General features: G+C 46.6%; 1 protein-coding gene across 1 annotated transcript in view; it reads left to right on the top strand.

Moving 5' to 3' along the window:
* The window catches only part of HAAO (3-hydroxyanthranilate 3,4-dioxygenase), a 75,975-nt gene that overhangs the window by 31,440 nt on the left and 30,984 nt on the right, over nt 1-13,551 (top strand). The window contains exons 4-5 of the mRNA XM_068279710.1: nt 5,715-5,821; nt 7,989-8,078. Coding sequence (XP_068135811.1) covers nt 5,715-5,821; nt 7,989-8,078 — 197 coding nt within the window. The remainder of the gene's footprint in view (nt 1-5,714; nt 5,822-7,988; nt 8,079-13,551) is intronic.

The raw sequence follows: 13,551 nt of genomic DNA, 5'->3' as shown, positions 1-13,551 counted from the left end.
TCCCTCAGGGGCACCTCTAGTTACCTAATACTTTGGGGCACATCTAGCTACTTAATGCTGAGGATAGCTCTGGCTAACTAATGCTAAGGGGCACCTGTAGCTTCCTATGACGGGCAAGGGAGGAGTGACAGCTGGGCCAGCCAGAACACTTGCGGTGCAGCTCAGCTTGTATCTGTAGGTAAATGGAGGGCGAAGTCTAGGGTGCCAGGACATCTGTGCCTATACTCTCCTGTGATGTATATCCGGGCCTAGAAGAGAAGTCGTTGAAACATAAATGGGAGAAGCACACTCCCCCCTCTTCATTATCGTAGACCCTCTCTGGCCATATGGGGGGGGGGGGGGGGGATACCTATACTGGGGATTTCTCTCTGGCTACCTATACTGGGGATCTCTCTGGCTACCTATACGTGGTTCTGGCTACCTATACTGAGGGTCTCCTTCTGTCTACCTATACTGGGAGTCTCTCTGGCTACCTATACTGGGGGTCTCTCTCTGACTACCTATACTGGGGGTCTCTCTCTGACTACCTATACTGGGTGTCTCTCTCTGGCTACCTATACTAGGTCAAGTACCTATTCAGTAGGGAGTTCAAGGCAAGACTACTTAACACTGCAGGGTGGCCTCTTGAGCGCGTCCCAGTGGCTGCAGCTCTTGAGCGCTTTGAGTCCAACAGGAGAAAAGCGCTATATAAATGTTCAGATTATTATTATTATTATTATACTGGGGGTCTCCTTCTGGCTACCTATACTGGGGGTCTCTCTCCAGCTACCGATACTGGGGGTCTCTCTCCAGCTACCGATACTGGGGGGTCTGTCTCTGGCTACCTATACTGAGGGCATCTCTCTGGCTACCTATGCTGGGGGTCTCTCTCCGGCTACCGATACTGGGGGGGGTCTCTCTCTGGCTACCTATACTGGGGGAATCTCTCGCTGGCTACCTATACTGGGGGTCTCTCTCTGGCTACCTATACTGGGGGTCTCCTTCTGGCTACCTATACTGGGGGTCTCGCTCCAGTTACCAATACTGGGAGTCTCTCTCCAGCTACCGATACTGGGGGTCTCTCTATGGCTACCTATACTGAGGGCATCTCTCTGGCTACCTATGCTGGGGGTCTCTCTTCGGCTACCGATACTGGGGGGTCTCTCTCTCTGGCTACCTATACTGGGGGAATCTCTCGCTGGCTACCTATACTAGGGGTCTCTCTCTGACTACCTATACTGGGGGTCTATCTCTGGCTACCTATACTGGGGGTCTCTCTCTGGCTACCTATACTGGGGGAATCTCTCGCTGGCTACATATACTAGGGGTCTCTCTCTGGCTACCTATACTGGGGGTCTCTCTCTGGCTACCTATACTGGGGGTCTCTCTCTGGCTACCTATACTGGGGGTCTCTCTCCAGCTACCGATACTGGCGGTCTCTCTCCAGCTACCGATACTGGGGGGGGTCTCTCTCTGGCTACCTATACTGAGGGCATCTCTCTGGCTACCTATGCTGGGGGTCTCTCTCCGGCTACCGATACTGGGGGGGTCTCTCTCTGGCTACCTATACTGGGGGAATCTCTCGCTGGCTACCTATACTGGGGATCTCTCTCTGGCTACCTATACTGGGGGTCTCTCTCCAGCTACCGATACTGGGGGTCTCTCTCCAGCTACCGATACTGGGGGGGGGGGGGGGTCTCTCTCTGGCTACCTACACTGAGGGCATCTCTCTGGCTACCTATGCTGGGGGTCTCTCTCTGGCTACCTATACTGGGGGAATCTCTCGCTGGCAACCTATACTAGGGGTCTCCTTCTGGCTACCTATACTGGGGGTCTCTCTCCAGCTACCGATACTCGGGGGTCTCTCTCTGGCTACCTATACTGAGGGCATCTCTCTGGCTACCTATGCTGGGGTCTCTCTCCGGCTACCGATACTGGGGGGTCTCTCTCTGGCTACCTATACTGAGGGCATCTCTCTGGCTACCTATGCTGGGGGTCTCCTTCTGGCTACCTATACTGGGGGTCTCGCTCCAGTTACCGATACTGGGAGTCTCTCTCCAGCTACCGATACTGGTGGTCTCTCTATGGCTATCTATACTGAGGGCATCTCTCTGGCTACCTATGCTGGGGGTCTCTCTCTCTGGCTACCTATACTGGGGGAATCTCTCGCTGGCTACCTATACTAGGGGTCTCTCTCTGACTACCTATACTGGGGGTCTATCTCTGGCTACCTATACTGGGGGTCTCTCTCTGGCTACCTATACTGGGGGAATCTCTCGCTGGCTACATATACTAGGGGTCTCTCTCTGACTACCTATACTGGGGGTCTCTCTCTGGCTACCTATACTGGGGGTCTCTCTCTGGCTACCTATACTAGGGGTCTCTCTCCAGCTACCGATACTGGCGGTCTCTCTCCAGCTACCGATACTGGGGGGGTCTCTCTCTTGCTACCTATACTGAGGGCATCTCTCTGGCTACCTATGCTGGGGGTCTCTCTCCGGCTACCGATACTGGGGGGGTCTCTCTCTGGCTACCTATAATGGGGGAATCTCTCGCTGGCTACCTATACTGGGGATCTCTCTTTGGCTACCTATACTGGGGGTCTTTCTCCAGCTACCGATACTGGGGGTCACTCTCCAGCTACCGATACTGGGGGGGTCTCTCTCTGGCTACCTATACTGAGGGCATCTCTCTGGCTACCTATGCTGAGGGTCTCTCTCTGGCTACCTATACTGGGGGAATCTCTCGCTGGCTACCTATACTAGGGGTCTCCTTCTGGCTACCTATACTGGGGGTCTCTCTCCAGCTACCGATACTCGGGGGTCTCTCTCTGGCTACCTATACTGAGGGCATCTCTCTGGCTACCTATGCTGGGGTCTCTCTCCGGCTACCGATACTGGGGGGTCTCTCTCTGGCTACCTATGCTGGGGGTCTCTCTCCAGCTACCAATACTGGGGGGTCTCTCTCTGGCTACCTATACTGGGGGAATCTCTCGCTGGCTACCTATAATAGGGGTCTCTCTCCGGCTACGTATACTAGGGGTCTCTCTCTCTGTCTACCTATACCGGGTGGTCTCCCTCTGGCTACGTATACTGGGGGTGTCTGTCTGGCTACCTGTACTGAGGGTCCCTCTCTGGCTTCCTATATTGGGGTCTCCCTCTGGCTACCTATACTGGGGGAATCTCTCGCTGGCTACCTATACTGGGGGTCTCCTTCTGGCTACCTATACTGGGGGTCTCGCTCCAGTTACCGATACTGGGAGTCTCTCTCTGGCTACCTATACTGGGGGAATCTCTCGCTGGCTACCTATAATAGGGGTCTCTCTCCGGCTACGTATACTGGGGGTCTCTCTCTCTGTCTACCTATACCGGGTGGTCTCCCTCTGGCTACGTATACTGGGGGTGTCTGTTTGGCTACCTGTACTGAGGGTCCCTCTCTGGCTACCTATACTGGGGGTCTCTCTCTGGCTACCTAAAGAGGAGTTTGGGGGGCTCTTTGTCTACCTATATTGGTGGGGCACTCTCTGGCTATCTAGACTTTTATGGGTAAGCAATGTACTGCTTTATATTTAAAAACAAACAACATCATAATCAGACAGCCAGCAAGGTTAAGAAATCCTCACTGTCCTTCAAGGCTTGCATCAAGTAATTACGATTAAATGAACTTCTAATTTCCCTTAATTATAACAAATTTCCCTTGGTAAGACATGTGCGGTTTTGATCTTCCTCTCCTATGACTTTGAAAGTATTTGTGAACTAATGTGTCCCCGAATGCTGCAGCTTCCTGGAGTAATGAATGAGAAATTAAAACAAGCAGAAAATGCATTCAAGACAGTAAATACAAGCTCATACAATATCATAGCTCCCAGCTGTCCCTCTTTTGGAGGGAAAGTTCCTCTTTTGGGAACCCAGTCCCTCTGTCCCTCTTTCTTCCCTATGTGTCCCTCTTTTAGGACCGATGTACAGATGATAAGATCTATGTAAATATATCTATTTTTCTACTAAAAAATGTGTTTAATTGACTCTAAACTTTATTCCCATCCTTTAAATTAATATATTTCTTATTTACAAATGTTAATATGAAGGAAAATGAACCAGGATATAAAGGACCAGTGTGCAGGGTCGTAACAATAGACCCTGCAAGGGTTGCAGACGCAGGGGGCCCGTGGGAGGAGATGTTTCTTTTCCCAGTCCTGAAAGACTGACAACTAAGGGTACAGAGAGAAAAAACTTTCTGCCCTCTGCACAATTGTTCAAATGACTGCATCTGCTCACCCACTGATAAGGAATCATACACAGTTTTGTAGACAAAGATTTCTAGACCGTCCCTATTCAGTGTGCAGCAGGCTCTTATGTACAGCGCCCAGCCTCCAGCCTCTCCACCCCTCCCCAAGTGCTCTCTACTGTAGTGATGCTGGAGGAGTCTGCAGAGCCAGTTCTGCTCCATCAGAGGTGGACAGAGTGAGTGTAATAAGCTGCAGCTGGGAGCACACTCGTCTGTCAGTTTCTGTCTCTGTTCTGTCTTCACTGTGAGCAGCAACAGCTGATTACTGCTGCTTGGACAGCCAAGTGGATTTCCTCAGCTTTCCCACCTCCCAGTCCAACACTAGTGATCATAAATGGTGCAATTGTGTCTTCAAACATTTGATTTTCCTTACTCTGTCAGACAAGATGTAATAAGTTTATAGGAAAGTACATGTTCTCATTATGGTGAAAGAATAGCTTTCTTTACAATTGCGTACATATTTTTAGGTGCAAACATCCGAAAAAGGACAGTGTGGCCTGACGTGAGCTGTCTTGCGTCTCGCGGCCGAATCCCTCTAGCCGCGCTATGCACGGCTATGGGATTTGGATGGGTAACGTGAGAATAGGCCATCAGATTTTTCTCCGCCTACGAATTCGGATGCTTCCTATTAACTTTAATAGGTTGCCAAATCCCATCCAAATTTGTGGGCGTGGAATCTGCCTGTATTCTCAGCAGTGGAAATTTAGCCTTACATGTCTTCACTATGTAGGAGATACAGGACCTCTTACTACAGAAGTTGTATAGCTCGTTGGTCAAGGCTGGATTTATAATTTTTCTGCCCATAGGCCAAGTGTTTTGTGACTCCCCTTCCTTCTGCAGCAGCGCCCCTCCCATTCCTTGTGCAGGAGTGCTCCTCCCATTCCATGTCAAACCCCCATGTGTAACATCCAAGTGCTGCAGCACCACTCTTTCATGAACAGCTCCTTTGGACATCAGCTTCCCTTTTTCATGTGTTGCTCCTCATTTGCAGCCTTCTCTTTCATATTTAGCAACCCCACTTTGTCATACCATTATGCCCCACCCCTGAGCTGCAGCCGCCCAAGACCTGGACCTTTTTTTTCCAGAAATCCGTCCCTGACCTTGGTAGAGTGAAAAATTCACATACAGATTACTTTAAAATGTTACAATAACAGTGCACACCACTACGTTTTCTTTTAAAGATGAGGTAATTTGTAGAAGGGACACAGGAGGATCTTCCCTGCTGGCAGAATTGTAGGGCTGGCATGAGCGTCAGTAGAGCACGGCACAGAACTGACACATCTTCATGACCTGGCCATCCCCTGGAGGACATCTGGCTTTGTCTGTTACCGGTGCCCTGGTGAGTTTGGTTACAGAAGAAAGCAATTAGCTCATGAGAGAGTCTCACTGCTGGGAGATAATTTCCTGTTTGCATGAATTGTTTCTTATTCCACAATAACGTGTCTACACAGATGTTCCTGCTGCCCGCCCGAATCCCGCACTCCCCGCAAAGGTTCCCGAATACCGTGGGCCTTGTCTTTGAGAGGAAGAGGTTAGAAACTGAAAAGGATGGTCTCAGGTGAATCAAACTATCATGTTTACATTTTATGCAAAACAAAAATAGACAAAATAAGTTCTATAACAAAAATACTCAGACATTTTCAGCTGTCTGATAGAAACACAGAAAATGTTTCCAAAAAGATTATAACGATGAGGAGGTAAATCAACTAATTAAAATACCAGTTTGACTAAGCTGAAAAAGATCTTTGCAAGGGCTCAGGGGCGTAACAATAGATGCTGCAAGGGATGCAGCCACAGGGGGGGCAGAAGGCGGAGGGGGCCTCTTGGGTGGAGAAGTTTCTTTTCCCTGTCCTGAGAGACTAACAACTAAGGGCACGGGGAGAGAAAAAACTGTCTGCTCTCTGCACAATTGTTCTAATGATTGCATCTGCTCAGCTACTGATAAGGAATCATACACAGTTTTGTAGACAAAGATTTGTAGACAGTCCCTATTCAGTGTGCAGCAGGGTCTTGTGTACAGTGCTGCTCTACCCCAGCCTTTCTACATCCAGCCTTTCTGCCCCTCCCCATGTACTCTGTACTGTAGATATGCTGGAACTGTCAGTTTTCTGTGTGCATTTTTTTTTGTATACAGGTAGTCCCCGGTTAACGAACGAGATAGGGACTGTAGGCTCGTTCTTAACCTAAATCTGTTCTTAAGTCGGAACGCTGTGCCTTCTCTGTCCCCTGTGTTTCCAGTGTCCCCTATCTGTGTCATCTCTGCCCCCCGTGCTCCCTTTCCTAATGCAGAGTATGCGCAGCAGAAGCGATTACAAGTCTCCGGGCCAATCAGCGGCGTCCTCTCTCCCTTCATTCCTCCTTCCTCCCAGCAGCTTCACTAGCAGGGTCGTGTAATGACGCAATCAAAAGGAGACCCCGCAGCTGATTGCGTCATTACGTGACGCTGCTAGTGAAGCCGCTGGGAGGAAGGAGGAATGAAGGGAGAGAGGACGCAGCTGATTGGCCTGGAACCACCATGGAATAGGTGAGACTTGTAATCGCTTCTGCTGCACATACTGTGCATTAGGAAAGGGGGCACAAGAGGTAGTCCCCGGGCTGCGTGACGTCGTTGTGGCGTGTCGGCGGCCGTTCGTATCGGCGGGTCGTTCATAAGTCGGGCGTTCGTAACCCGGGGACTACTTGTATATTATTTTTTTTTGTACACCTTGTGTGTCTGTATGTGTGAAAACAGGCACATTTTATCACAGAAACTAATGTAATTGATAGAGAAAATGTGTGCAGTGCTTCACTGTTGTCTGATTTTATCTGCATGGGGAAAACACATTCTAGTGTGCACTAGCCAATTGAATAACACTGGTTCTCAGTTTTCCTGTGCAGAAAGCCAGGGGGGGAGGAGGCATCCAAAGTTTTGCAGGGGGCCCAGTGATTTCTAGTTACGTTCCTGCAAGGCCTAATAAATGTAGACGCTGCCAATCAATTAACTGACAGCAGCTGACTAATGAATTACACTTATTTACTTATGACTTAGCGCTACAGACCTAATGATGTGCACATGAAAAGTATCATGAAAAAATGTTTGTGTACTGCACAAACTTTTTTCCCCACAAATTGCAAATAAAATTAAATAAATAAATAAAAAACCACAAGTAAGCCTTAAAGTGAACCGCCGGACTAAAAATCTACTCAGCAGAACTGAAAAGGCTAAAAGGTTAACAGTTTCACAGCATCAGAACTTTGTTTTTCTTACCAAAGCATCATTTTTAGCTGCATTTTTAGTTTAGCTCCACCCATCAAAGAAAAAGCCCGGGCTTTTTTTCCCTGATGCTGTGCAGAGCAGGATGGGATTTCCTATGTTGTTATTCACGTTGCCTAGCAACTGGGAGGGGTGATCAGCACACAGGACAGTTGGAACTGTGTCTCTTGCTCCCTGTCACCTCCTTTCAACCAAAAAGATGGCTGCCCTCATGAAATCAAACATTTGCCTGTTCTTTTAAAGCAAGATGGGTAAGAGATCATATTACCTATCTATTTTAATTAACATAACTAATGTGACTTAATGACAGTATGTTTGTTTAGGCTGGAGTTCCTCTTTAAGCTGAATACTGACCTCGCAATGAAGGAAGATTGATCACATTGACGTCCTGTGAAGACGTACGCTCCCCGATCTATAGTTCTTATCATATGCTTGATTGAAATTATGCCGCTAACATCTTTTATTGTTACAGGTACTATGTTGGCGATTCTGCTGAAGTTTTGTTTGAGAAGTGGTTCTACTGTTCCGACCTCGGTACGCAGCTCGGACCAATCATCAATGAGTAAGTGCAATCCATTTCTTACAGTCGTCTATTATTAATATCATTGTTAATTTGTACTTATGTAGTGCTGACATCTTGCACGGCGCTTGACAGAGTATATAGGCTCGCTAATCGCTATCTAATCACCACCATCTTCATATGTTCATCATGGTCTAAGGTGCCCATCAACCATACAATCTTAGAGAATGATTGACCGTCCGATCCGATTTCTGTGATCTGATGGAAATGACTGACTGGGGCACATAAACGATAAAAAATTTAATTAATCAGTAAGTTTCAAATGGAATCACATCCGAAAAACAGATTGATTGAACAATGAATAAATTGATTGTTTGCTGTCTGTTGGCTCCTTCAACACTATCTGATCTGATCATCAGATCGCCAAACGTTCGCTAAATTGTGTCCTTTATGTTCACCTTAAAGAGGAACTCCAGTGAAAATAATGTAATAAAAAAGTGCTTCATTTTTACAATAATTATGTATAATTGATTTAGTCAGTGTTTGCCCATTGTAAAATATTTTAAATCCCTGATTTGCATTCTGACATTTATCACATGGTGACATTTTTACTGTTGGCAGGTGATGTGGCTGCTGTTTGCTGTTTTGGCATTTGGAAACAGCTGTAAACAGCTATTTCCCACAATGCAGCAAGGTTCACAGACAGAAAACTGCCAGGAGTACCACGGTCCTCAGAGTTTCTTGTGGGAGGGGTTTCACCACAATATCAGCCATACAGCGCCTCCTGATGGTCTGTTTTTGAAAAGGAATAGATTTCTCATGTAAAAGGGGGTATCAGCTACTGATTGGGATAAAGTTCAATTCTTGGTCGGAGTTTCTCCTTAACCACTTGAGGACCTAGGGCTTTCTACCCCTTAAGGACCGGCCACTTTTTTTCCATTCAGACCACTGCAGCTTTCACGGTTTATTGCTCGCTCATACAACCTACCACCTAAATGAATTTTGGCTCCTTTTCTTGTCACTAATAAAGCTTTCTTTTGGTGCTATTTGATTGCTCCTGCGATTTTTACTTTTTATTATATTCAGCAAAAAAGACATGAATTTTGGCAAAAAAATGATTTTTTTAACTTTCTGTGCTAACATTTTTCAAATAAAGTAAAATTTCTGTATACATGCAGCGCGAAAAATGTGGACAAACATGTTTTGGATAAAAAAAAACCCATTCAGTGTATATTTATTGGTTTGGGTAAAAGTTATAGCGTTTACAAACTATGGTGCAAAAAGTGAATTTTCCCATTTTCAAGCATCTATGACTTTTCTGACCCCCTGTCATGTTTCATGAGGGGCTAGAATTCCAGGATAGTATAAATACCCCCCAAATGACCCCATTTTGGAAAGAAGACATCCCAAAGTATTCACTGAGAGGCATAGTGAGTTCATAGAAGATATTATTTTTTGTCACAAGTAAGCGGAAAATGACACTTTGTGACCAAAAAAAAAATTAAAAAAAAGTTTCCATTTCTTCTAACTTGCGACAAAAAAAAATGAAATCTGCCACGGACTCACCATGCCCCTCTCTGAATACCTTGAAGGGTCTACTTTCCAAAATGGGGTCATTTGTGGGGTGTGTTTACTGTCCTGACATTTTGGGGGGTGCTAAATTGTAAGCACCCCTGTAAAGCCTAAAGGTGCTCATTGGACTTTGGACCCCTTAGCGCAGTTAGGCTGCAAAAAAGTGCCACACATATGGTATTGCCGTACTCAGGAGAAGTAGTATAATGTGTTTTGTGGTGTATTTTTAAACATACCCATGCTGGGTGGGAGAAATATCTCTGTAAATGACAATTTGTTAATTTTTTTTACACACAATTGTCCATTTACAGAGATCTTTCTCCCACTCAGCATGGGTATGTGTAAAAATACACCCCAAAACACATTGTACTACTTCTCCCGAGTACGGCGATACCACATGTGTGGCACTTTTTTGCACCCTAACTGCGCTAAAGGGCCCAAAGTCCAATGAGTACCTTTAGGATTTCACAGGTCATTTTGAGAAATTTCGTTTCAAGACTACTCCTCACGGTTTAGGGCCCCTAAAATGCCAGGACAGTATAGGAACCCCACAAATGACTCCATTTTAGAAAGAAGACACCCCAAGGTATTCCGTTAGTAGTACGGTGAGTTCATAGAAGATTTTATTTTTTGTCACAAGTTAGCGGAAAATGACACTTTGTGAAAAAAAACCAATAAAAATAAATTTCCGCTAACTTGTGACAAAAAATAAAATCTTCTATGAACTCACCGTACTACTAACAGAATACCTTGGGGTGTCTTCTTTCTAAAATGGAGTCATTTGTGGGGTTCCTATACTGTCCTGGCATTTTAGGGGCCCTAAACCGTGAGGAGTAGTCTTGAAACAAAATTTCTCAAAATGACCTGTGAAATCCTAAAGGTACTCATTGGACTTTGGGCCCCTTAGCGCAGTTAGGGTGCAAAAAAGTGCCACACATGTGGTATCGCCGTACTCGGGAGAAGTAGTACAATGTGTTTTGGGGTGTATTTTTACACATACCCATGCTGGGTGGGAGAAATAACTCTGTAAATGGACAATTGTGTGTAAAAAAATCAAAAGATTGTCATTTACAGAGGTATTTCTCCCACCCAGCATGGGTATGTGTAAAAATACACCCCGAAACACATTATACTACATCTCCCGAGTACGGCGATACCACATGATTGGCACTTTTTTGCAGCCTAACTGCGCTAAGGGGCCCAAAGTCCAATGAGTACCTTTAGGATTTCACAGGTCATTTTTGTTTCAAGACTACTCCTCACGGTTTAGGGCCCCTAAAATGCCAGGGCAGTATAGGAACCCCACTAATGACCCCATTTTAGAAAGAAGACACCCCAAGGTATTCCGTTAGGAGTATGGTGAGTTCATAGAAGTTTTTATTTTTTTGTCACAAGCTGGCGGAAATTGATTTTAATTGTTTTTTTTCACAAAGTGTCATTTTCCGCTAACTTGTGACAAAAAATAAAATCTTCTATGAACTCACCATACTCCTAACGGAATACCTTTGGGTGTCTTCTTTCTAGAATGGGGTCACTTGTGGGGTTCCTATACTGCCCTGGCATTTTAGGGGCCCTAAACCGTGAGGAGTAGTCTTGAAACAAAAATGACCTGTGAAATCCTAAAGGTACTCATTGGACTTTGGGCCCCTTAGCGCAGTTAGGCTGCAAAAAAGTGCCAATCATGTGGTATCGCCGTACTCGGGAGATGTAGTATAATGTGTTTTGGGGTGTATTTTTACACATACCCATGCTGGGTGGGAGAAATACCTCTGTAAATGACAATTGTTTGATTTTTTTTACACACAATTGTCCATTTACAGAGAGATTTCTCCCACCCAGCATAGGTATGTGTAAAAATACACCCCAAAACACATTATACTACTTCTCCTGAGTACGGCGATACCACATGTGTGACACTTTTTTGCAGCCTAGGTGCGCTAAGGGGCCCAACGTCCTAATCACAGGTCATTTTGAGGCATTTGTTTTCTAGACTACTCCTCACGGTTTAGGGCCCCTAAAATGCCAGGGCAGTATAGGAACCCCACAAATGACCCCATTTTAGAAAGAAGACACCCCAAGGTATTCCGTTAGGTGTATGGCGAGTTCATAGAAGATTTTATTTTTTGTCACAAGTTAGTGAAAAATGACACTTTGTGAAAAAAAAACAAAAATCAATTTCCGCTAACTTTTGACAAAAAATAAAATCTTCTATGAACTCGTCATACACCTAACAGAATACATTGGGGTGTCTTTTTTCTAAAATGGGGTCCGTTTCTGGGGTTCCTATACCGCCCTGGCATTTTACGGGCCCAAAACCGTGAGTAGTCTGGAAACCAAATGTCTCAAAATGACTGTTCAGGGGTATAAGCATCTGCAAATTTTGATGACAGGTGGTCTATGAGGGGGCGAATTTTGTGGAACCGGTCATATGCAGGGTGGCCTTTTAGATGACAGGTTGTATTGGGCCTGATCTGATGGATAGGAGTGCTAGGGGGGTGACAGGAGGTGATTGATGGGTGTCTCAGGGGGTGGTTAGAGGGGAAAATAGATGCAATCAATGCACTGGGGAGGTGATCGGAAGGGGGTCTGAGGGGGATCTGAGGGTTTGGCCGAGTGATCAGGAGCCCACACGGGGCAAATTAGGGCCTGATCTGATGGGTAGGTGTGCTAGGGGGTGACAGGAGGTGATTGATGGGTGTCTCAAGGTGTGATTAAAGGGGGGAATAGATGCAAGCAATGCACTGGCGAGGTGATCAGGGCTGGGGCCTGAGGGCATTCTGAGGGTGTGGGCGGGTGATTGAGTGCCCTAGGGGCAGATAGGGGTCTAATCTGATAGGTAGCAGTGACAGGGGGTGATTGATGGGTAATTAGTGGGTGTTTAGGGTAGAGAACAGATATAAACACTGCCCTTGGGAGGTGATCTGACGTCGGATCTGCGGGCGAACTATTGGTGTGGGTGGGTGATCAGATTGCCCGCAAGGGGCAGGTTAGGGGCTGATTGATGAGTGGCAGTGACAGGGGGTGATTGATGGGTGGCAATGCCAGGGGGTGATTAATGGGTGGCAGTGACAGGGGGTGATTGATGGGTGATTGACAGGTGATTGACAGGTGATCAGTGGGTTATTACAGGGAAGAACAGATGTAACTAATGCACTGGCGAATTGATAAGGGGGGGTCTGAGGGCAATCTGAGCGTGTAGGCGGGTGATTGGGTGCCCGCAAGGGGCAGATTAGGGTCTGATCTGATGGGTAACAGTGACAGGTGGTGATAGGGGGTGATTGATGGGTAATTAGTGGGTGTTTAGAGGAGACAATAGATGTAAACGCTGCGCTTGGGTGGTGATCTGATGTCGGATCTGCGGGCGATCTATTGGTGTGGGTGGGTGATCAGATTGCCCGCAAGGGGCAGGTTAGGGGCTGATTGTTGGGTGGCAGTGACAGGGGGTGATTGATGGGTGATAGGTGATTGGCAGGTGATTGACAGGTGATCAGTGGGTTATTACAGGGAAGGACAGATGTAATTAATGCACTGGCGAATTGATAAGGGGGGGGGGGGGGGGTCTGAGGGCAATCTGAGCGTGTGGGCGGGTGATTGGGTGCCCGCAAGGGGCAGATTAGGGTCTGATCTGATGGGTAACAGTGACAGGTGGTGATAGGGGGTGATTGATGGGTAATTAGTGGGTGTTTAGAGAAGATAACAGATGTAAACAATACATTTGGGAGGTAATCTGACGGCAGGTTTGCGGGCGATCTAATGGTGTGGGTGGGTGATCAGATTGCCCGCAAGGGGCAGGTTAGGGGCTGATTGATGGGTGGCAGTGACAGGGGGTGACAGGGGGTGATTGATGGGTGATAGGTGATTGGCAGGTGATTGACAGGTGATCAGTGGGTTATTACAGGGAAGAACAGATGTAATTAATGCACTGGTGAATTGATAAGGGGGG

This window comes from Hyperolius riggenbachi, chromosome 4 (assembly GCF_040937935.1).
Source record: "Hyperolius riggenbachi isolate aHypRig1 chromosome 4, aHypRig1.pri, whole genome shotgun sequence".
Classification (NCBI taxonomy): Eukaryota; Metazoa; Chordata; class Amphibia; order Anura; family Hyperoliidae; genus Hyperolius; species Hyperolius riggenbachi.
This window is presented reverse-complemented; position numbering and strand designations above follow the sequence as displayed.